The following is a 25139-nucleotide window of genomic DNA, read 5'->3' as shown; positions in this document are numbered from 1 at the left end:
TGTGTTAAAACCTTGTAGAGAGACTAGCAGACTGAAAACCTGGACATGGAGACGACAGCAGAACTCTTACCCAGATGCAGGCAGGAAGAGAGCAGAATGTGTGCAACTTAACACTGCTTAAAGAGACTGTTCATATCCCCACCACGGTGGCAGGAGGATGAGCAGGAAATGGTGCAGTGTTTGCCTTCAAAAACTTGACAGCCCTCAGCCCTGCGCTGAGGCTACTCAGTGACAGTATGTGTTAGGTGAAATGTGTGATGGTGATATCAGCATGTCATGAGGAAGGAGAGTTAGTATGATTTGGAATTGTCAAGAAAGGAAGGCTCTTTGAAGGAGGAGAGGCTTGGTATTGTCTTTTGTGCTCCGATATGTGCTTTCTGAGGCTCCTCTCAGTGTCCAGTTGGAGAAGTTCAATCCTGACAATTTCTAACACAGGCTCCAATATTTACTGAAAGTGACTGGAGGCTAGGACGTAGCCTTTCTATTAAATTACAGATATTTTTTATTATCATAGGAGTACTAACTACGATTTCCCCTGCCTTTCAAGTATATATGTTGTGCCAGGGTCTGTGCTACACACTTGACATATAGCATCTCTTTACTTTTCGTGTAATACTGTCAAGTTAAGAACTGTCATCCTAGTTTTACAGAAATAGGTATAAATATCAGCAGAAGGGGAGAGATGGGTCGTGGAACAATTCTATTTGGTATTAGCAGAGAAATCCAGAACTTTAAAGGCTTCTTTGACTGGGCAAACTTGTCCCCAGCTGGGTTTATCTCTGTCCCTTGCCACTTCACTGTTCCACCATCCCCACCCACTCTCCTCTTTCTCTGCTCCTCTGTCTTTGGGACCAGTCTACTTCTTTCCAGTATCTGTATTATCATAGTGTCTACTTATCAGTACCAGTGTCTGTTAATTCTGCCTGTCCAATGTCATAGTGTCTACGTATCAGTACCAATCTTCTGAAGAGATTCCAGACCAAGTGCAGCATCAGGTATAGAGTGAGTTCTAATGAATATTGCTGAAAGACGTAATGAACATTCTAAAATTCTGTGGGACCTGTTATAAATGCTTGCTAGCAACTCAAAGAATTATTCTGGTGAAAATAGAATTAACAAAAATTAAAGCTTTACTCTAAAAGAAAGAAACTATTTATTTATTTATTTATTATTATACTTTAAGTTCTAGGGTACATGTGCATAACATGCAGGTTTGTTACATATGTATACTTGTGCCATGTTGGTGTGCTGCACCCATCAACTCGTCAGCACCCATCAACTCGTCATTTACATCAGGTATAACTCCCAATGCAATCCCTCCCCCCTCCCCCCTCCCCATGATAGGCCCCGGTGTGTGATGATCCCCTTCCCGAGTCCAAGTGATCTCATTGTTCAGTTCTCACCTATGAGTGAGAACATGCGGTGTTTGGTTTTCTGTTCTTGCGATAGTTTGCTGAGAATGATGGTTTCCAGCTGCATCCATGTCCCTACAAAGGACACAAACTCATCCTTTTTTATGGCTGCATAGTATTTCATGGTGTATATGTGCCACATTTTCTTAATCCAGTCTGTCACTGATGGACATTTGGGTTGATTCTAAGTCTTTGCTATTGTGAATAGTGCTGCAATAAACATACGTGTGCATGTGTCTTTATAGCAGCATGATTTATAATCCTTTGGGTATATACCCAGTAATGGGATGGCTGGGTCGTACGGTACTTCTAGTTCTAGATACTTGAGGAATCGCCATACTGTTTTCCATAATGGTTGAACTAGTTTACAATCCCACCAACAGTGTAAAAGTGTTCCTATTTCTCCACTTCCTCTCCAGCACCTGTTGTTTCCTGACTTTTTAACGATTGCCATTCTAACTGGTGTGAGATGGTATCTCATTGTGGTTTTGATTTGCATTTCTCTGATGGCCAGTGATGATGAGCATTTAAGAAAGAAACTCTTTTGGTATTACTTAAGACCTCATCCAACTTTGGGGCAGGGAAGAAATTTAGGGGTATTAAGGATGCTCTGCCACATGGAGCGAGCCAGTGGTCTAGATCACGGGCAAAACTTCTCATAGTCCATCTCTGCAGTGGGGTTGGAAACTGGCTAACAGCCCTTGAAACACCTATGTGTCTGTGAAGCTGGGAAGGAAAAGACCAGCATAACTAGCCCATCTATTAACTCTTTAATGGAATTTTGAGAGCTTTTGACCAAAATGGTGCTGCTTCCTTTTACCCTGTTCCTCACTTGACTCAACCCCACACCACCTAAAGTCCAAACTTCTTAGCAAGTCCAACTTCTAAAATTGTATGGAGGGGTTCACCAACAAAACCAGACACTCACACACCTTACAGATGCTCTGGAATTCTGCCTGTCCAATAGCTTTGGACTTGGTAAAGAATGCAGACAAGAAGAAGAAGTCCTGTCCAGCACACCAATCAGAGCTGTGGGACCATCTTGAAGAGATTTTTTGTATTCCTTGAAAGCTCATGAACATGAGCTTTGACCTCAAATGAATCTAAGTTTGGGTCCTGACTCTTCTAGTTACTATCTTGGCCAAGAGTTTTATAGGCATTATCACTGACTCCACACAGTGCCTTAGGTGAGACCCCACAAAGCGTGTTAAAGTCAAGGCTACAACCAGAACTCATGTCTGCTGATTCCTCAACAAGGGCTCTTTCCCCTGCACCCCACTGCTTTTATGTTTTACTATTGGAGATACAGGAGAAGGTCTTCCATTTTAGCTTTCAGGGTGATGGCCCTGAGATCAATCATTTTCAGAAAGTCCACTTTCTCAGAATAGGTTCACAAATGTGTTTTCAGAGGAGTAGTAATCACCTTGTGACTTTCCTTCTAGAAAATTTGAGCAGTGTCAGATGGAGCAGGGCTAACAATGCTCTAGTTTCTGAAACTGAAATTGAGCCTCAGCCTTCAAAGAGGCAGTAAGAAAAGAAAGAAGTATGTCTTCTCAGACAGGAAGGAGAGTCTTGTAAGTAAGGTACCAGTGCCCTCCTGCTCTAAGGAAATAAGAATATTTCCTTAGAGCTGGGGTCATGTCATACAATTCACCAGGAAATTTGTCATTGTCTTGGTGACTTTTAGAAACTCCTCACTCAAATCCATGAAGGGGCCTGAAATTCCCTCCAAGTAGTTTCCCTCCAAGCAGAACAAAGCATTGAGCCACTGCTCTGTTCTCCAGGCCATTCAGAAGCAACAACCAGATGCTGTGAAGTGAGTCAGAGCATTAGTCATTTGACTGCTACCCATCTCTTTTTAAATTGAGTTTGAGTAACTTTAGCAATGCAGTCCCTTCCAGCTCCCCTTGTCCTGTTCCATTTAGAAGTTGCCTCTCTTCTCACCTAGCTCTGTGTTTGTAATCCTGCAGATATGACCAGTGTTTAGGTGAGTCTTGTTAAATAAGCAGCTTTGTTAAAAGTGAAAATGAGAGGAATGGAGGAGAGGAATGCCCAAAGCTATATTTATTTTTGCCCCCTCATCATTGAGCTGTAGGGAGAAGATGGAAGCAAGAAAAGGGATCGCCCACCCAAGATCCATGGAAACTACTTGGAGGGAGTTTCAGAGCCCTTAATGGAATTGAGTGATGAACTCTTAAATGTCAATTCTGCCTCCAATAATGGGAGATAGCTGGGTCGCTCATTCGGTCCCTCATTCTTCTATTAAACATTTGCTGGACAACAATGTCAGACACTGCACGGAATACTACTTCCGGGGGTGGTAAGGCATACGAAGGTACTTGTGCTCCAAAGTGGGTGGCTAAGATATCCAACCTCATTGAGCTTTGTTTTAGGGAAACAGCAGCTCAAAGAGGGCCTATGAATCCACTAGTGTTTCACTGATTAGATGCAGGGGAGCCAAGGGACAGCATTTACAAAGCAGACTCATAATTACTGTGTAGACTAAATGTAAGTATAACAACACTAATAAACAATTTATTAATCCCAGGAATTTTACATGCATTATCTTATTTGGTCTTCAAAATAACTTTAATACATATGTGCTATTATTACACCCATTTTACAGATGAGGAAACTGAGGCTATTAGAGGGCATGAAGCCTGCCCAGGCGACACAGCTAAGAAACAGTGAAGCCGTCCAACTGCATAACCAGTGCTCTTAGCCACTCTACTATCTGCTCCCCACAGTGTGAAAAGGTACCCCTACAAAGATCCGGCTCTGGGAGGAATGCTTTCACATACCAAAGTCCTGCACAGGCTCCCTCTACCAAAATGTGAAGGCAATCAAACCAAAGCTGGAGGAGGAGGGTTATGTTTGGTTATCTCACTTTCACCATATGTTCTTAGGCTCTGAGCCTGTAGGGTCCAAATAATCTTCACAGGGCAGAGTTATCTGAGGTGGTGTGTGAGAAAGTGACACACACTTCCCATACAGGCGCTGGGGTCAGCAGCTTGGCCGACAGCCAGCGGGGAATTCGTGGAACTTGGATTGCCTTCAGAACGGGTACTCCATGAAACAGTTCAGCTTATCTTCCTACATTTATTTTTACTTAGGGGAACTTACCCCCATGGGAGCTCTGTCCCCTGTAGAGGACAAGACAAGCCAAAACAATGGAACAACGGCTCCGTGGAAACCACAGCCCAGCTCAGTTCTGAAAGGGCTTCATTTAAGATGAAGGCAGCACTTTAGTGATGGTAGGAGAACAGGTCACAGAGAGCACTAGCTTGTGGCAGCCTTCTCTTTTTGGACACATATGAGTTTTGCTTATGATTCTTAGAGCTTCATATTGAAATTACCTCTCACCCACATTACTAGGAATTAGGATAGAATAGACCACCCTTGTAGATCAGCCCCCAAAGCTACCTTTCCACCATATCATGAGCCTAGTCCATTACACTCATATAGCTTGCTGAAATATGCCAGGCACTAGTATAGTCCTGATGAGATGCGAGCAGTGGTATGGTACAATAAAGAAGGCTACATCAGCCATATGCAGAAAACTGAAACCGGACCCCTTCCTTATACTTTATACAAAACTTAACTCAAGATGGATTAAAGACTTAAATGTAAAACCCAAAACCATAAAAACCCCAGAAGAAAACCTAGACAATACCATTCAGGGCATAAGCATGGGCAGAGACTTCCGAGTGAACCTACTGAATGGGAGAAAATTTTTGCAAACTACCCATCTGACAAAGGTCTAACATCCAGAATCTACAAGGACATTAAACAAATTTACAAGAAAAGAACAAACAACCCCATCAAAAAGTGGACAAAGTATATGATCAGACAGTTCTCAAAAGAAGACATTTATGTGGCCAAAAAACACATGAAAAAAACTCAACCTCTCTGATCATTAGAGAAATGCAAATCAAAACCACAATAAGGTACCATCTCATGCCAGTCAAAAGGGTGTTTATTAAAAAGTCAAGAACTAATAGATGCTGGCGAGGCTGTGGAGAAATAGGAATGCTTTTACACTGTTGGTGGGAATGTAAATTAGTTCAACCATTATAGAAGACAATGTGGTGATTCCTGAAGGATCTAGAACCAGAAATACCATTTGACCCAGCAATCCCATTACTGGTTATATACATAAAGGACTATAAATTATTCTACTATAAAGACACATGCACAGCTATGTTTATTGCAGCACTATTTGCAATAACAAAGACATGGAACCAACCCAAATGCCCATCCGTGATAGACTGGATAAAGCAAATGTGGTACATACACACCATGAAATACTATGCAGCCATAAAAAGAATGAGATCATGTCCTTTGCAGGGACATGGATGAAGCTAGAAGCCATCATCCTCAGTAAACTAACACAGGAACAGAAAACCAAACAGTGAATGTTCTCATTCATAAGTGGAAGTTGAACAATGAGAACACGTGAACACAGGGAGGGGAACAACACACACTGGGACCAGTCGGCGGGTGGGGTGTGAGGAGAGGGAGAGCATTAGGACAAATTGCTAAGGCATACAGGGCTTAAAACCTAGATGACAGGTTGATAGGTGCAGCAAACCACAATGGCACACATATACCTATATAATAAACCTGTATATTCTGCACTTGTATCCCAGAACTTAAAGTAAAATAAAATAAAATTTAAAAACCTAGATACATGTATAATAAACTACAGTCACACATACCAAAAAAAAAGGTCTAGATTATCAGAGTCATAGGTCTCAATTTACACCTTAACCTGCATTATTGAGCCCCTATAGCTGAGTTTTCTAGTCTGCCAGAACTTCTTACAAGTCCTGGGAACAGGGAATTCAAGCTAATTTACATGATTGATCAAATACGGAGCCCATCTCCCAATTCTTCTCACAACACAATAGCAAAGTGATTGATACAGAACCGTAGTAGAGTATGAGATGTTGAATGAATGAATGAATGAATGCATATTTTAATTATATATATGAGGTGAATAAATGAATAACAAGTAATAAATAATAAATTTAAAAGGACAGATGATTTCTGACAGACACGTAATATATTTACTATCTAATTTTGTTAGATTCGCAAGTTCATTCTCAGCAATGGAAAAGAATAAATGAAATCCAGTTGTTGATAATGTTACAATTTGTGTGTCAACAAGGTCTCTCTCACCAGTCAGCACAGGGTACTTATTTTATGCATTATATTTTCTGGAAACTTATCTTCCCATGGAATACAGGGTTACATTCCAGCAGCTGTCTGGTCATGCCGCAATAGACACCTGCCTGCTCTGCCCACACATAACAGGGGATAGACCAACGGCTCGCTGAGATGGTGGGAAATGCAAAGAAAGAGAGTTAGCTGAAGAACTATTTTGGAAGGGTTTGTGAAAGAGCTCATTCTGTGAGGTGGAAATCCACTGGATTTCGTTAAAGGGCCATGGATCACCATACCTATCCGGGCTTTGCATGCTGTGTAGGGGCAGAACGAATGATCGTCCTTGTGCTCAATTTCCAGGGCTCTGCTCTTAAGCAGAAGAAATGTTTATTTGAAATTCATCAATACATTTTGCTTCTCTTTGTCTTCTTTTTATTTTAAATTCCAGTAAAATGAATTATAATATCTTTTAAATGACATGAACAATACAATCTTGAATTTGTAAAATTCTAGATGTAAAATTCTAGATCCTGGATAAGTTGCAAGAACAGTGGAAATGCCCTGACTGTGTAGAGCTTATGATCTTGTGGGTGGTAGAAAGATTCCAGGATAAGTAGAAAGAACAGTGGAAACCCACTGTGGCCAGGTAGAAAATAGCATTTTCATCATCACAGCAAAAAGCGGCAAGTCTGAGGCACCATAGGAATTGGGTGCTATGGGAAAATCATACTAGAGATGGAACAAAGGAAGAAATGATTGTACTATTCTAAGCCAATGTTTAGTTAGAAAGGTGCTGTGAAGACCAGCAGCAGCACAGGTCGAATGAAAGAGCAAAAATTATTTCTGGTCTGTGGACTGGAGTGAAGTGGTTACTATATTTGAAGAATTAGGACTAAGCAGCTAGGATAGGAAAGGGATCTTTAGAGGGAGTTTGAGGCATTCAGTTGGCCTGTTGCAACTCTGTAGGGACTGCCTCCACAGCCAGGATTCTTCTTGGCCACCTGGAAATAGAATTCTGAGCAAAACATGCCCTGGTTGTGTAGAGCTTATGGTCTTGTGGGTGGTAGAAAGATTCCTGGATAAGCAGCAAGAACCTGGGGTGCAGTCCCAGCTTTCCCACTGGGCTGCCCTGGGCACATTCACCATACTCATCTGGGCTTTGCATGCTGCATAGGGGCAGAACGAATGATCATCCTTGTGCTCAATTTCCAGGGCTCTACTCTTTTTTTTTTTTTTTTTTTTTTAATGCTTTAAGTTCTACAGTACATGTGCACAACATGCAGGTTTGTTGCATATGTATACATGTGCCATGTTGGTGTGCTGCACCCATTAACTCATCATTTACGTTAGGTATATCTCCTAATGCTATCTCTCCCCCACCTCCCCACAATAGGATCCAGTGTGTGATGCTCCCCTTCCAGGGCTCTACTCTTAAGCAGAAGAAATGTTTATTTGAAATTCATTGTACTTCTCTTTGCTTTTTATTTTAAATTCCAGTAAAATGAATTTTAATCTCTTTTATTTTAAATGACAATTGTGCTTCTCTTTGTCTTTTTATTTTAAATTCCAGTAAAATGAATTTTAATATCTTTTATTTTAATTGACATGAATAATACAATCTTGAATTTGTAAAATTCTAGATGTAAATTTCTAGATCCACCCCTTTATGCAGGCTTCCATTCAACTATATATTCAAAGAAGTACGACAGGAGCAGTGTTCCCTAAATTTTGTTCAGTTAGAAAATTCTGAGTCACTTACATTTTAATGGAGAGGCTATATTATTTCTACAAATATAATAAAGACTATTATTTGCATAAAAATGGAACACATTGTTAGGAATCTAGGTCAGAGAAACAGTATGTAACTGTGGCAGTGGGGTCTTGGGAAGGGGTCTGTGTATGTGTCACTGTCCTTAGGTTCCTGGGGTTGTTGTCTCCTCTTCAGGTACCAGACGTGCTCCAACAATGGGCTGGTGGCAGGATTCCAGAGCCGCTACTTCGAGTCAGTGCTGGATCGGGAGTGGCAGTTTTACTGTTGTCGCTACAGCAAGAGGTGCCCGTATTCCTGCTGGTGAGTCTGGCTGCCAACCAAACCCTCGTGATTCCTGGGGTGGGAGAGGCACCTAGGAAGTGCTCTGGCCCGTGTTTCTAGCTTCAGGTAAGTTTGAGGGTCACACACAAGCCTGGAAGGCAGCGCTGGCATATAGACGAGAATGAATGAACGACTTAGGAGGATGTTCATGCCGAGAGGGATCTTTCGGGTTATCCAATCCCCCACATCCTTCTTTTGGCAGAAAAGGAAACAACCATAGAGCTGGCAGTGACTGGCCCAAAGTCACTCACCTACTCTGTGGGGATGCCAAGTCTTAAGCTTAGGCCTACTGACTCCCATCCTAGTGCTGTTCTTTTCCCCAACTTCTGGTAACTTCTAATCACATCTAAGGCTGCAGGGCCTATTTGGGAACCTAGTTTTCTGCAGTCCCTGTTTGGGAGAAACCAATCTTGTCATGGGTCAGAGTCTAGTACATAGTTGTACACAGAAAAAAACAACAACAGAAAAAGATGGTGCTGTTTTCTGCATCCATTTGGAATTCCAACCTCTGACATTTTGTTTCTTTCCCTCTCACTGGGCTGATGCCGAATATTTCCTGACCTAGCCTTCCAATTGACTAGGAGAATGTATGTATTGTCATTTGCCCTGATGACTTACACTGGGTGTTAATAACACAACTGGCCCAGGTTTTTTGATCTGAAAACAAGCCAGGCATTTCTGTCTTGGGCAAGAGGATCCAGAAGTGTCAACATGTGAAGGTTGACTCCCTCAAGTAATTGATATCTCTACAGTTTAATTCTTGGAAGGACAGCTTCACAGATCATGCTTATTCTCTGCAATCAGACAGCTTACTCCACAGATGCCCAGTGGCACACAGTATCTCTAGGGATACAAAGCCCCCAAAGCTTAACGTTTTTCTTTTTAAAGTAAGGACTGATAGTAAATTCAGAGCTCAAAGTCACCTGTCACTGTTTGATGGAGCAGAAACCTCCTTTAGTTCTTCCAAACCACTTCCATAAAGCAGTTTTTACTCTACCACAGTAGGTGAACAGGCCTGGCAAAGGTTTATGATGCAACTGAGATAGTTCCTGAACCAAAGACCTAAAGATCTCTTGCAGTAGAGGAGGTGGAAGGAGCATTAGTGTGGGCAAAAAGAAACTTGAGTTTCAGTCTCCGTGCTGACCTCTTCTCACTTCCCTCCCCTCCTTCCCCTTTCCCCTTCTCCCCTCCCTCTCGTAACTCTGCAGACTCAAGCACATCACCTAAAATGATGACTACTTTTTGGGTCTCCAAGATCTTTAAGACTCTGATGAAAACAATAGACCTTGTCTTCAGGGGTTAAAATACACTTAGCATGTTCATACAAAAGTTTTCAGAGAATTTCAGGAATCCTCAGACTCCTGAAGGCTGTTCATGGACACACTGCCAAGAGCCCCTGGATCATGAGTTGAAATTCCAAGGACCAGAAGATCTTTCAGGTTGTTTTGAACCCTAAAAATGTCTTAACTCCAAACGCACTTCTGCAAAAGATGATCCAGATGCCAGAATTGTTTTGAGAGGATGGAGGTTCCAAAGGCGAGTGAGCCCCAATGAAAGGGGAGAGTAGGTAGGAGCTTGGCCTCCACAAGTCATCTCTCCTTCCTGGACTATTAACAGAATGGCACTTCCCACAAGGAAACCAGCCTCCCTTTGTTGCAAGGCATTAAAAGCCAATTAAAATGTATGTAAATTACCTAAAAGAGCAAGCAAAACCTAATAGTCAGTGAATTTATTTACTACATTAGCATAACTTTCCCTGAGTCAGACTCCAAAGGAACACATCAGGGCTGGGGTATGCTGGGTGGCCAAGAGGAATGGATTCAAGGGCAGCAAAAAGAGTGGGGAGGCGAGGAGACAGCCCTGCATGAGCTGTAGTCAGGAGGAAGGGGAACATGGACAGCCTAGGGGCAGCTGGAGGCCTGGATGTGGAAGGCCCTGTCTCTCTGCCCTTTGTAGATGCCTCTGTCACAGCACTTTCTGCACTTTGCCACCTGCGTACAGTTGCTCCTCTCCATCTGGACTTCCAGTGTCTGGAGGATATGGGGCCACTCATTGATCTTTGTATTTTCAATGCCCAGCATAGTGCTTAGAACATAGTGTCTTCTTAACAACTGTTGAACAAAAGTCTACATTAATAATTGTGGAGGGTGTATATAATGTGAAGTGGCCCAGAAAATATAATTTTCTTACAAAGAAGTTTTTGTACTCTCCCCCATCGCTCCACTTCTGCCTAGAATATAAGCTCTACACAAGCAGAGATCTTTGTGCTGACATATGCCAAGTCCTATAAATAATGCCAGGCACATAGCATTTGTATGGATGAAGGAATGACTTCAGCCTACTTTTTGTTATGACCATTAAATAAGATAATGCATTTCTGGTCTTGCCACTATCTATGATCACACAGAGCAGACCTGTCTTGAAGCAGAGTCCCCTTCACGCTCCCAGATGCAGGAGAGACCCAACCTCCTCACCAACTAACAGAACATTCAAAGGCAAACCCTGCCCAGGAACAACCTGACAGGTGTCTGGTCATTGCAGGAAGCAGAACTTGAGAGCGGGGTTGGTTATGCAGAGGAATAAGACACGTGATCAGTTGGACAGTCTTGTTGTGTTGTTGGGTGTACTAACTCATTCTTCCCCAGGCAAAGAGGAGTAAGCTGAGGCAGCAACATTCCTCATCACAGCAAGCCCCAAGGTCTCTGCAGAGATGAGTGGGAGAGCCTGCTGTGTCTGCAGTCATGCCATCATGGCTGGCCGCCCCCTGCTCAAACAGAACAACAACAGGGAATGGGCTTGGGCCTCAAGACCTTGGGTGATCAGGCAGGTGGCAGGCGAGGAACTAAGGCTCACTGGTTTTAGAAAAGTTATCAAGGCCGGGCACGGTGACTTATGCCTGTAATCCCAGCACTTTGGAAGGCCGAGGTGGGCGGATCACAAGGTCGAGATCGAGACCATCCTGGCTAACACACTGAAACCCATCTCTACCAAAAATGCCAGAAAAAAAAAAAAAAAATTAGGTGGGCGTGGTGGTGGGCGCCTGTAGTCCCCAGCTACTTGGGAGGCTGAGGCAGGAGAATGGTGTGAACCTGAGAGGCAGACTTTGCAGGGAGCCGTGATCATGCCACTGCACTCCAGCCTGGGTGACAGAGTGAGACTTCATCTCAAAAGAAAAAAAAATAAAAAAGAAAGAAGGAAAAGTTGTCAAACAGAGGTAGGGGACGGATGAAAGTAAGTGTGAGAGAAAGAGGGAAACATCTAAATCTTCCCAGAATTCCCATATTCCATGGATCTCTGTGATCTGTGTTAACACTCTGAGCATTGCTTCTTGAAGCTTATCCTGTCTGTTTACTTGAATGCTGAGACCTGAAAAAGACAGGTCTTTGTGTTTCCAGTTCCACTGTTGTTTTAATGATGCCCCAGATTTCCAGTGGTCACCTGGAGACTGGTTCCAGGATACTTCTGCTTCCTCAAAAATGCTAGGTATCATTCCTCTCACATACTTTAGAAATGACTTCTCAGGCTCTCTTAGATGGAATTCATCAGCTAAGATGCTAAAAATGTAATGATTATATAGACATACATGTAGGAACAAAGTCTCAACATTAAAGATTGATAGATAAAGATGAGAAATTTTGAGTTCCCAGAGATATTCATATCTCTGCTGACAAAGTTTACCCAAAGCCTTGATCTGCAATGATTTTGCCACCCCCCACCCCACCCCAACCCCCACACCCTTCACCCTTCCTTACCCCATCCTACCATCCAGACATGTTACTGTTGGTCTGTAGAGTCAAAGGGTGGGGGAAAGTTGAGAGAATTACTCCAAAAGACATGACAAGTCAACTTTGGAACAAGTCCCACTAAGGTATGTTTCCACCTGGCTGGTTCTATTTCTGATGGCATGGTGTTAGAGCTGAGAGCTATCACAGTCGCCAAATAAAATGGTGTTTTTTCAAAGAAAACATTGGAGAAGCAGCAGAATGAGATTCAAGTATGCACCGTGGTACACAGTGTATGACTCACTATCCCGCTGGTGTGTCTAGACATTTTAGTGGCATCTTTAAATTGCCTGAGTCATGATGTTATATGTCTTTCTAAATGCCTCCAGGGCATAAATTAGGTCTTATTTTTTCAACATCTCCAGGATATTACCTAGCACAAAATAGACTCTTAATAAATGTGTCAGATGAATAACTGAACGTTGCAAGTCCCTAGGAACAGTAACAATGGTGAAACCCGACATTGATGTGATGACGTTTTATAATTGACAAAGAATTCTTTCAAGTACATTATTTTATTTGATCCTTTTAACAGCCCTATAGAGTGAAGTGAGAACTCTTTTTCCTGCACCTTCCCACAGTGAAATGCTGATAACCCTCTTATCTGAAACCTTCCCTTACATGACTTTAATTAGCTTGAATTACCTCCCAGGGAACTGGACCCATGTGTGTGGGAACGACATTTTCCCCCTTCCTTCTTTGAAAGGCGTTCTGCAGCACACAGCCTGACACTGTATGAACTAGCTAAGTGGGCATCTAGCGCCTGTGTTCGTGAGCACTTAGGGATTCAGAACTATCATCACGCTAGGCTGGAAAAAACAAGTCATTCAACCAACTCCCAAATGAGTGTGGGATTTATTTGTTTGGTGGGAACCAAGGTGCTGCTCTCATTTCAGCTCGTGCAGTTTCTTGTTGGATATTACAGCCTCACAGGACTCTGGCAAGAAAGCAAATTCCTGATAGATGTGGACATGCCGTTATGAAATGGTCTCCACTGGATTGGATGAATATGTGAATTTTACAGATATTTATTTAGATATGAGAATTCTAATTCTTAGTCTAGTGGTCTACAAACCACAAACACGTGTCACTGAAGTTGCCACAACCCTTTAGACATTGTTTGTCATAACCTCTCTTCTCCAAACAGCTCAGCAGCTGCAGGCTGCACACCAGACTGTCTACTGTCCAGGCGGAGACTCTGTGTCCCAGGAACTGATGGTTGTAAATTATTTTCTTTTCTAAATGGTTCTTCTCCAGAGCCATGGCCTTTCATTAGGTTCATTGGATAATATCTTTTTACCGTAAAATAATGCATCCATTTACATGACCTTTACTTTTCTCTTCAACCCTGATATTCTGTCTCTCAGACTTTGCATTCTTCGCTGCCTACTTCTCTACTCTCTGTGTGCAAGTCATAAGCCAGAGAATGCTTTTTTTTTAATTCCCGTATAGCTCTAGTTAACAACATCAGTTGATTAGAACATTCTTATCTCTCCCACCCCAAAGCACCCAGTCAAAGCTAATCTTTAATTCCTAGCCTCTTTGTTCAGATGTTAATACAAGATAGGGAGTGTTTGCATGTTCACTCCTGTAATGCTGTTTCAGGGACAGGAACAATCTCACAGGCCCCTGCATTGCTGTGCCTGTCATATGCCACCTGTGCCCAGACAGCCTCCCGCAATTCAGCTCCCAGAGGCCTGGTAAGAAGAGCAGCTTCCATGCTGGTCCTCTGTGCAAGCTGGAAGCTATTACTATAGAGATAGACATACTTAAGTTTTGAGGAAATTGGACTAGATGTCACAATTTAAAGGAAATTATATTGGAGTTAGATGCTCTGTGCCTTACTAAAACCATTGCCTTGCATTGCATGATGTACATAGCACTCATTGTGCAGACAGCCGCCTCTCTGAGCTTGAGCAAAATCAATCACCCCTTTCATCAGCTGGAGTGGTTTTCATCATTACTGTGCCATATTTAAAATGTAGACATGTACAATTGGCATTCCATATCTGGGGGTTCCCTATCCAAGAATTCAACCAACTTTGAATCAAAAATATACAGAAAAAGACAATACAAATAAAAAGAACAATACAACAATAAAAAATGATACAAATACAAAACCATATAGTATAATAACTATTCACGTAGCATTTACATTATCTTAGGCATTATAAGTAATTTAGAGGTGATTTAAAGTAAACGGGAGGATATTCATAGGTTATATGCAAATACTACACCATTTTAGATCAAGGGCTTGAGTTTCTGCAGATTTTGGTATTCATGGGAGTCCTGGAATCAATCCCCTGCAGATGCCACTGATGACTGTTGTATTAGTCCGTTCTCACACTGCTAATAAAGACATACCCGAGACTGGGTAATTTATAAAGGAAAGAGGTTTAATTTACTCACAGTTTGCAGGGCTGGGGAGGCCTCAGGAAACTTACAATCATCGCAGAAGGGGAAGCAAACACGTCCTTCACGTGACGGCAGGAAAAAGGGCCAAGCAAAAGGGAGAAAAGTCCCTTATAAAACCATCAGATCTCATGAGAACTCATTCACGATCATGAGAACAGAGTGACAGTGACCACCTCTATGATTAAATTACTTCCCACTGGGTCCCTTCCATGACATATGGGGATTATGGAAACCACAATTCAAGGTGAGATTTGGTTGGGGACTCAGAGCCAAACCATATCGACTATATTTGGTGCCTGCATTATAGGTGATACGTTTCTCCCTATGTCCAAACTTCAAAAGCAGAAATATCATAGATGTGTCTAGCTAAGCATTCATTAACCCAAGGCCAGCTACTTAGAACAAAGTAAACCTCTCAGTTACAAACCAAATCTGATGTTTTATTCTATCTAGTCTGCTTCCCTCTACTATAATAGATTCTAGAAGCAATCATTCTTACTTCTATTTATTAATTCACTTAAGCAGTCAATGAATGTGAATGGATATGAAATAATAACAGTTCATAGGCTTTGGTTGACCCTAATAATGATAATGATGATAATAATAATATTTATTGACACCTACCATGTGTTCATGTGTTACTGCATTTAATCCTCACACACACAAATTATGATACTGTCATACAGATGAGGGAACTGAGCTATAGAAGTTATGGCTTCCTTCAAAGTTCCAAACTTGACTCAAACAGTCTATCTGCCTCCAAATCCCATGCTCTTTGCATTGTACTGAGCTGTCTCTATATGAGGAATAAGACTTCTATAGGTGAAACATTACATAATAGCACAGTAGGCATCTGGTAGAAAACAGAGAATAAAGCTATTTTAATTGGAGGGGAGCTGTTGAAGGTGGAGTAGCCCCCACTGACGTGCAGACCCAGCGTGACCACCATATAATGTGGCTAATGAAAATCAACATGAGTCAAAGCAAATGTGCTTGCTGACTAGCCCTGGACTTGGACAGTGAGTTAGAAACTCACTTCCAAGAAAGCAATTTGGAAAGTGTTCAGGGACTTTCCTCTACTCATTTAAGCCACAGATATCCCTGGAACTGTTGTTCCCTTGTGTTGTGATACATGTCTGAAGTGTTTGAAATATGAAGTCCCAAAATGCCATAAGAGGACAGACATGGACAATTTGTTTTTATTTCTCACACCCCAGAGCCCCAGGGTTCAGGTTTTCTGTGTAGAGAAGGGCACTTGGGTGACTACAGAGGTACCACTTGGCCAATCCCCAGCTCTTGTGGGAAGAAGCCGGGGGGTTCTTTGTGGCTGTTTTCCTTTACATGTAACTCCATTTGGGGTTTATTTTTTCTGTCTTTGCAAAACTAATTCAAAGAGAGTCTGATGTAGCTCCTAATAAAGACAAACTAAGCAATCTGAAATATGTTCATTCCTTACAGCTTACCTGGAAAAGCATTATGCAAGAGGATTGATCATGAACAGACTGGCTTTATTTAACAAATTTCTCAATGATTTGCCTGTCAGAAAGGGACATCTTTTTAGCTGAATGTACAAAACATAAGCCAACCTCAACACATCGAATCCACAAATGTTGAGTTTCTCCTCCAAACCCACCTCTGAACCAGATCATAAAAGCATATTTGATTCCATGCACCAATGATCCCTCAAATAGCTCACTATATTGGCCCTCATAATGTTATACAGCATTCTATTATTTTGCTAAATATATAGTGCTGATGTATCTGTCCATTTGCATGCTGCTGATAAAGACATACCTGAGACTAGGCAATTTACAAAAGAAAGAGGTTTAGTGGAGAACTCACAGTTCCACGTGGCTGAGGAAGCCTCACAATCATGGCAGAAGGCAAAGAGGAGCAAGTCACATCTTATGTGGATGGCAGCAGGCAAAAAGAGAGCTTGTGCAGGGAAACTTTCATTTTTAAAACCATCAGCTCTCATGAAACTTATTCACTAGTATGAACACAACACAGGAAAGACCTGCCCCAAGATTCAACTACCTCCCGTCAGGTCCTTCTCACAACATCTGAGAATTCAAAATGAGATTTGGGTGAAGACACAGCCAAACTGTATCAGCTGACATGTCACAGGACATTAGAATAGGATATGTAAAGTAAGGTGCTAATTGAGTGGTGGAGAAATAGAAGAAAAACAGAATTCAACATTGAACGACCAATAGAATCTTCTCTAAAACGTTTGAGCATGAGCTGAGCTATAAAAGATTATTTGGAAGACTTTCTAATTTTATTCTTATCTTTTAAAAGCTGAAGTACGGCTTCCTTAGGTACCCATTCTGATCTGTTCGTATGTAAATGCTGGGGTTTTCTTCCAGTTTTTATGGTAGGGAGTCTGTGGTGTGTGCTTTTCTGGTGTCCCCACAAAGTGGACCAAGGTTGGGGATCTGGTGGTTCCTAACCATGAGATGAAGCTGCATCTGTTCATGTGCACATCAATAGGAGGGAAAGTCCTGAAAGAGGAGCTTCCAGGTGACACCGAGTAATCCAGTTGTCCTAATTCCCCTAAGTGAAACGGCTGTTACAAACACGTCAGTGCTATGAAGTTTGACTTTCATAGAAGAAAAGTGTCTAGCTCTGAATAAGGTCTCGTAGAGGTGGGTTTTCACAAAACCTTATGCTGAGTCACTTTATGTCAGGGAATAGATTGAAAATCTTTAACTGCTAAAAACCTAATCAGTTCTCAACCAAACCTCTGACAATGAATAAAATTGGCCACTGTATATAACTAGATTGTATCTCCATTTCCCTTCCTAAAATGGATGTGAGAACATATATCTGGACTCAGCTCTGCAATATGTCTATTCTTGTGGCAAAAGAGCCGAGACATCTATCAGCCACAGCTCAGTCTATAATATTGTATTGACCAGCAAACATTCATTGAGTCTAGTTGGATCTGTTGATAATTTTAGTGCTTCAAGAACCTTAGATGGGAAAAATCCTATATCAATCTTAAAAGTTTGAACTGATTTCCCTCAGCTCATAACTAAGATAATACTTAATTTTTTTCCCATCAGCCTCGGCTGACACAACAGTTGTACAAGTGGCTTTATGTTATCAAGTTTTTACTTAGCTTTGGAACAACTCTCTGTCTCTCATCTTGACAGCAGAAAAAATGTTGTGAAGTGAGAAATTGTACCATAAGAATCATTCATCTGAAAGTGACAGGAATAAACACACACACACACACCACACACCGGTAGTTTTTATTAAAAATTAAATAAGATCTAAAATCGAATAAATCTATTCAAACTCTTTACTTTAGGGGAAAGGAGAAAATAAGGCTTCCCATAGAATTGTTTGAAAAGTAGACTCATTTCAGTAAAGGCATCTTCCTGACCTGCACTCTTCTTCATCTTGCCAAGCTGAAGGTTTGCTTGATTGTTTTAATTCATCTAGGAATGTATGGCAATGCTCAGTATGAAGTGTGTTTTTCAAAAAAACTACTTAAAGTGACCTAATAATTCACAAGGAAGCTGGAACCACACTGAACTCTTCCCCCACCCACACTGGCAAAGCCCGAAGTCACAGCTTAGGAAACCCTGATCATTCTGCTTCCTTGTAGCCTCTTTTAATTTCCTGACAAGTCCCTATGCCCTGTCTCAGTGTCTAGTTCTGAATGTTTAAATTCTTTTTTCTCTCTAAGGAGCTATTACTGGGGCTTTCACTTCTGTGTGTGTGTGCGTGTGCAATATCATCAAGAACTAAATGCAGCCACATATATCTGGTTTGAAAATACAGAATACAGAATCCTGGGCCACACTGACACGACAGTTCTTCCTATGGATGGTGTTTGTGCGATTCACTTTCTACCAGTGATTTGGGTCATTTCTCCCTTGGTATTTTTTATCTCATAAAGTAGGAGAGATTTCCATCGATATCCAACCTCCTTCCCTATCCTCCTTAACCCAGGTTTCTCTAAGACAGTCTAAACTTGATCCCATGGTGTTATAACAAAAACAAGACAAAATAACAACAACCAAAAGTCACACAAAACAAAATCTGTCTGTGACCAAGGAGAAAATGTACCAATGGTCATGTACCTCACCTTCTCTAGGACATTCTAGAAATTCAATGGACATCAGTCCCTCACGAAGAGGCTTCTCAGACAAACTGTCTAGTTAGACAGGGCGCTTATGTCTGGTCACTACCAAAAATGAAGCAATAGAGAATCCTAATTAAATAAAGCATTAAATAACATTTTCCTTCTTTGAAGGTAAAACTTCTTGATTTTTTTTTTAAAGGTAAGCTTTTCTTTCCCACTTTATTCCATGGTATTTATCCGAGTATCTGAAGACAGATCAGAGTGGTCAGTAAAAACTTAAAAATAAAAATCTAGCCTCATAACTTCCAAATACTTTTAGCAATTGGATTTAGCCTAATGCAGTGTTGCTGTATGTAGATTCTGCCTTGGCAAAAAAAAAAAAAAAAAAAAGTTTGATAATTAATTTTTACACATTGTATCCAAAGATTGCTTCAAAAGTTTTTGAAGATATTTTTTGTTCTCATGGATCATAAATCAGTGGGATCCAAGTAAGGCCCTATTAGTTCTACTTATAAGACATTTACCATGCTGGGCGCGGTGGCTCATGCATATAATCCCAGCACTTTGGGAGACTGAGGTGGGCGGATCACTTGAGGTCAGGAGTTCCAGACAAGCCTGGCCAACATGGTGAAACCCTGTCTCTACTAAAAATACAAAAATTAGCTGGGCATGATGGCACAAACCTGTAATCCCAGCTACTTGGGACACCGAGACAGGAGAATCGCTTGAACCCGGGAGGACGGAAGTTGCAGTGAGCTGAGATTGCGCCATTGCACAACAGTCTGGGTGACACAGTGAGACTCGGTCTCAAAATTAAAAAAAAGACATTTACCTGAAAGATAAAGTCCCGCTTCTGGACCTCTTTGGAAGCACAAAATAAGTTTCTGGATTGGCAGGGCCTTGTTTCCCTTCATGAACACATTAAGCCAAAACACATATACCTCACTTTGGGTTGGGCTTCCCATCCTGATAGAGCATAATTATGTGTTAGGAAAATTCAAATCAGGGAGCAAGGGTTAGTGAATAATGGGTAAAAGGAATGATTATGAACCAAGAGAATGGGCTGACCATTGATCTTGCTCCATCTGTGCACTGAGATCCTCCTAGGAGCCCTTACAGTTTATAAATCAGTCTTTTCATGATTTAATGACAATCTTAGAGAAAGATCATCATCAGTCTGCAGAGGAGAAGATCTTTCTAGCATTAATAAGCAGTGATCTGTTAAACCCAAATCAGATGAAATTATTGACACTTGGAAAACTAGTTGTTTTCCAAGCTGCCCTGGGGTTTGGATAAAGACTTTGGAGGAACTATTTCATGGTAAAAGGACTGTTTTGGTCCTGAAGGTCCCAGTGGCAAAGCCCTTATGAGAACCAGCGGATTCTAGACTTATTCCAGGATGGACTACCATGGACCTACTCATATGAAGGCCCAGAATTTACTCAATATTGGAAGAGAAGGAAAGGAAAGGAGGAAGAGGAAGAAGAAACAAAATAGTTCTCAGTGATTCAACACCTACCATGTGTATAGCACCCTCATCACTCATTTTTATTAGTTCCAATGACAAACCTATAAGGTAGACTTTATTCTTCTACAGGACAGAAAACTGAGATTAATTGACTTTCCCCAGGCCATATATTTATTCAGCTAATATTTATTATGTATCTGTTTTAGGTGCTGGATGAACAATGGTGGACAAGGCAAAACCTCTACCTTTGGGGAGCTTACATTTTAATTAAATAATTTTTGAACACTTTGTTGACTATAACTCACAATAAGAAATATATAAACTAGCACAATACATACATCTTATTAACACATACACATATATATTTGAAACAAAATGTTTACATACATAGACTTATCCTTATTGCATGTGATGCATGCTTTGATATTTTCTTTTCTATTTTATATCTTTTTAAAGCCAATTAAATTGCTTTTAAAGCCAATTAAAATGACTTTGTTATCAGCAAATGAATTATAATCTAAAATTTGAAAACATTGTCTTAGTTGACTTGAATAGAATAGGAATAATATTGATATTAATCAATATCAAGAACTCCAAAATTATTTTGATAATTCCAAAGCCTGGGGAGGTATCTACATCTTTTTCAGTGTACAGTTTAATGGCCTAGAAAAGGAAGATGAGAAGTGGGAGGAGAGCTGTCTGTTTCTTTACAGCCTGGAGTGGTTTGGTGGATGTCATTAACTTCAGTATGGATTTGCCAAGATGTTCAAACTCCATCTCTTCTTCCTAGTGTGTCTTCTGTTTGCTCCCAGCAATAATAATGTGTTTTATTTTCCTCTAACCTTTTGTTCTTCCTGCATAGGCTGACAACAGAATATCCAGGTCACTATGGTGAGGACATGGACATGATTTCCTACAATTATGATTACTATATCCGAGGAGCAACAACCACTTTCTCTGCAGTGGAAAGGTGAGAAAGATAGCCCCTTCCCCATGGGGCTAGGGTTAAAGGAGCTGGGACTAACTCCCTGCAAGGATTATACCTGCAGGAATTTATAAACACACACACACACACACACACACATATATGCAGAATACAAGTGCAGATTTCTTACATTCACATATATTTCTGCAGGAACTTTGACTTGAGGTTTTCCTTATTTTAGTTTCCTACCTGGTCAAGGATTAACTTCAGGTTTGGCTGGAAAATAGGAGGCCATAGGAAGTGAGCTGTTCTCACGAGCTCACCTCGTGGAGCTGCTCACCTTGGAGATGAGGGTGGATTCCAGCCTGCTCAAGAGCAAAGTCCTAAACTTGGTATCCCTTGATGGTCTAAGATTTTCCCCTCACTCAATTTCAAAGAGTACTTTTCCTCATGAAACACCAAGAGGAGAAGGCAAATACAGTTAGAGGGGTGCCCATTGTCAAAATGGACGCCCTTCAACCCCATGCCTCTATATGATCCCCACTTTGGGTTTTAGGAAAGAAGAGAGAAGAGAAAGAAAGGGGATTGGAGATAAGAAACACACAGAACCTACTGTCCTAGTCTGTTTGGGCTCCTTTACCACATTACCTTAGACTAGGTAACTTACGAACAACAGAAATTTATTGTTCACAGTTCTGGAGGCTGGAAAGTCCAAGATCAAGGCACCAGCAGGTTCAGTGTCTGGTAAGGGGTTGCTTGCTGCTTCAGAGATGTTGCTTTATTACTGTGTTCTCACACATGGTGGAAAGGGCAAGCCAGCTCCCTTCAACTTCTTTTATATGGGCACTAATCCCATTCATGACAGCAGAGCCCTCATGGCTTAATCACCCCCCTAAAGGCTCCTCCTCCTAATACTATCACATTGAGTATTAGGTTCCAACATATAAATTTTAAGGGGATACCAACATTCAGACCACAGCATCTACCAACCATATTTAGAAATGAAAGGAGTTAACAATCCCTCAGTAAAGCTGACAAAAATTAATGAAAGAAAGATAATTTAAATGGCCTGAAGATAAAAACTGCACTAACCCTTTTTTCATCAACTTTCTCTCACAATCAACTCCTTAGTCCTATCTCAAATACATCAAAACAGTAAGAAGAAAACAAGAATTGTACTCCCTACTAATATAGAGAAAGATGTGGGTAAATTCAGGTGTTAATGATTGGTTTGGCCTACTTTTAGTCAGCTGATAATCACTTTTTACACAGAAATGAATTCCTGAAAAGTTACCAATAAATATTTTGCAAACCAAATAACACTTACATTAACTCATAAGATAGTATGCTGTGATGAATTTGAGTGTGACACATCTTTGGTGTGTGTCTGTGTTTTCAAACAGAATTATGTCTGAAATAAAGTTAACTTATTTAATATGACCTAGAATTTCTTTTTTTTTTTTTTTTTAAAAAAAAAAGGACATTAAGTAGCTCTGGAAAGGCACAATATATGTTGCAGGCTGATCAGCAAAAACTTTTATGTTTACCCATAGGCAAACCACTCAGTTTGCACACATTACTTATTTTTACTTTAGATATACTTTAAACTAGCCTAGTTACTAATTTTCTAGAAGCAGCAAATTAGAAAGGGAACCCACTGTATAGTACTTAGAATGAAACTCATTCCACCGATGAGAATAAATAGCTGGATGACATGACAACAAATAAGCGTAAGAACAATAAAGAAAATGAAAGGCTCAAGAACTCAAAGAACGTGGGTTGTCATTTAGCAGGGCCATGCTCCCCAAAGTGCAAAACGACATAACAGGGGTGCCCAATGCTGCAAATGATGACTTCAGCTCAACAAGAAAATTAGTTCTATGTTCCCTGTTTAAGAAAGCAGGAATGAATACAGTAAAGGAAGAGTGCCGTCCAAGATTAAGATGAAATAAATATATTTGAGTAGTTAAAACGCTCAATTCAATTTTCAGTAAATTCAGTTTTCAGTAAATTTTTGGTTATGTGGATTACCCAGAATCATGAAAAACTGAAATATTATGTCATTGCATTAATTTAAAATGAATATCTTCCCCCCAAAATAAAATAAAATAAATATACTCATGCAATTTTGCTACTGTCATCAAAAACAAGTAGCTTAATGATCCACAACTTAGGTTTCTTCTGCTCTGCTGAAAGATGCCGAGGCCCCCAGCTTGGAGAACTATTGTTAGGGCAGGACTCCCTGTGCAAGAGCTTTCCCTCCACACACAAATCATAGTGGTTTCCTCTTAGAATGCAGTTTTTTCCATCTGTGCGCTATTGACATCTGGGTCCAGATATTTCTTTGTTTCAGGGTCTGTCCTTTGCATTCTAGATGTTTAGCCTACCCACTAGATGCTACTAGCACTCCACCCCAAGTTGTGACAACCAAAAGTAGTTGCAGACATTGCCAAGTATTCCCTTGGGGAGCAAATTTGCCCCCACTGTCCTGGTGTGAAATCAGAGACTGAACCTGGTGGAATCATTTGGTCTTCATAGGACCAAGTCTAAGTTTTACTCAGCATCAATTAATAGCCTTTTAAAAGAGTAGTTTGAATGCCTGATCATAAGATCTTGTTTATCTGTGTTTGTTGGTACACAGATAAATAAGACCTGGCTGCAGTAATTACAGTCATTTGGTAAACCCACATGCCACCAATTTTCTAATTTCCTTCTAAAACAGTCTTTTGACAATTGCAAGAATCAAAATATCACCCAGGCTCTGGTATCACCCAGACCCTCAAGTTGATTATCCAGATTTGCGTTGAGGGACTCCATACCCAATTGTTTTAAACAAATGACCCAGAGCAACAGAATCAGAATTAGAAAGCCTGCCTTAGGCTGTTTGAGCGCAGGCAGCCCCCTTTTTCAGTTTAGAAGCTGGATAAAGGCCTTGTTAGTCATAGTGTTTAGGATAAATTGTTGAAAACAGACCTTGCAGATTGAAAATGGAGATAGATAATTCTGAGTTTGTAAAGGACCCCACTAAGCTTTGGAATGATTTGCATAATTAAATATGGAAAACCTCTTTATTGTTGCCCTTTATCAGGACTGTGCAAAGGGCATGGCAGCTGTGTGTTCTTCTGGGCTTAAGATTACCTAGTTAGGGAGACAGTGTGGTTTAAGAGAAAGATCAAGATTTGAGTCCAATCAACTGTGAATCTGAAATTATCACCTATTACTTGTACTACCTTAAAGCAAGTTAATTATTTCTCTGAGCCTGGTTCTTCACTTAAACAATGAATTGTTGTGAGGATTAAAAGAGAAAACAGGTAAAGCATCTGGTACAATGCCAGATATATTGGAGGCTACAATTATCATTATCACTGTTCAACAGTATTAGACCACAGGAGTGTCATGCAATGTAGGCACTCGATACATTTCTCTTAAATGGATGAATAAAGAACATAAGTTTGCCCCGAGCAAAGAACATTCCTTGAAATGTATCCACACCACATTTTTCAAAAGTTAGTAATGCTATGTACACTCTTCCCATCCCCAACCACTTAAACACATAGGCAATTCATAACAATTCTAGTGATGCCAGAATGGCAGCCATTGTCTTTTTTACTTTAAGGGATTTTTTCATTTCTCTGTAGCAGTGTTTTCTAAAGGGAAACACATATATAGCACAGAGCCCAGTGCATGGTGAGCACTCTGCATATGGTAAATGCTCAGAAAGAGTCAGTGGGAAAATGGATGGACTTTCTAAAACAAGATTTTTTTTTTTTTTTTTTTTTTTTT

General features: G+C 40.7%; 1 protein-coding gene across 1 annotated transcript in view; it reads left to right on the top strand.

Annotated features, from left to right (window-relative positions):
- Positions 1–25139, top strand: part of DPT (dermatopontin) — a 34329-nt gene that overhangs the window by 7297 nt on the left and 1893 nt on the right. Inside the window, exons 2-3 of the mRNA XM_023207107.3 lie at positions 8524–8649; positions 21294–21401. Of these exons, the coding sequence (XP_023062875.2) occupies positions 8524–8649; positions 21294–21401 (234 nt within the window). The remainder of the gene's footprint in view (positions 1–8523; positions 8650–21293; positions 21402–25139) is intronic.

Source organism: Piliocolobus tephrosceles, chromosome 1, assembly GCF_002776525.5.
Source record: "Piliocolobus tephrosceles isolate RC106 chromosome 1, ASM277652v3, whole genome shotgun sequence".
Classification (NCBI taxonomy): domain Eukaryota; kingdom Metazoa; phylum Chordata; class Mammalia; order Primates; family Cercopithecidae; genus Piliocolobus; species Piliocolobus tephrosceles.
This window is presented reverse-complemented; position numbering and strand designations above follow the sequence as displayed.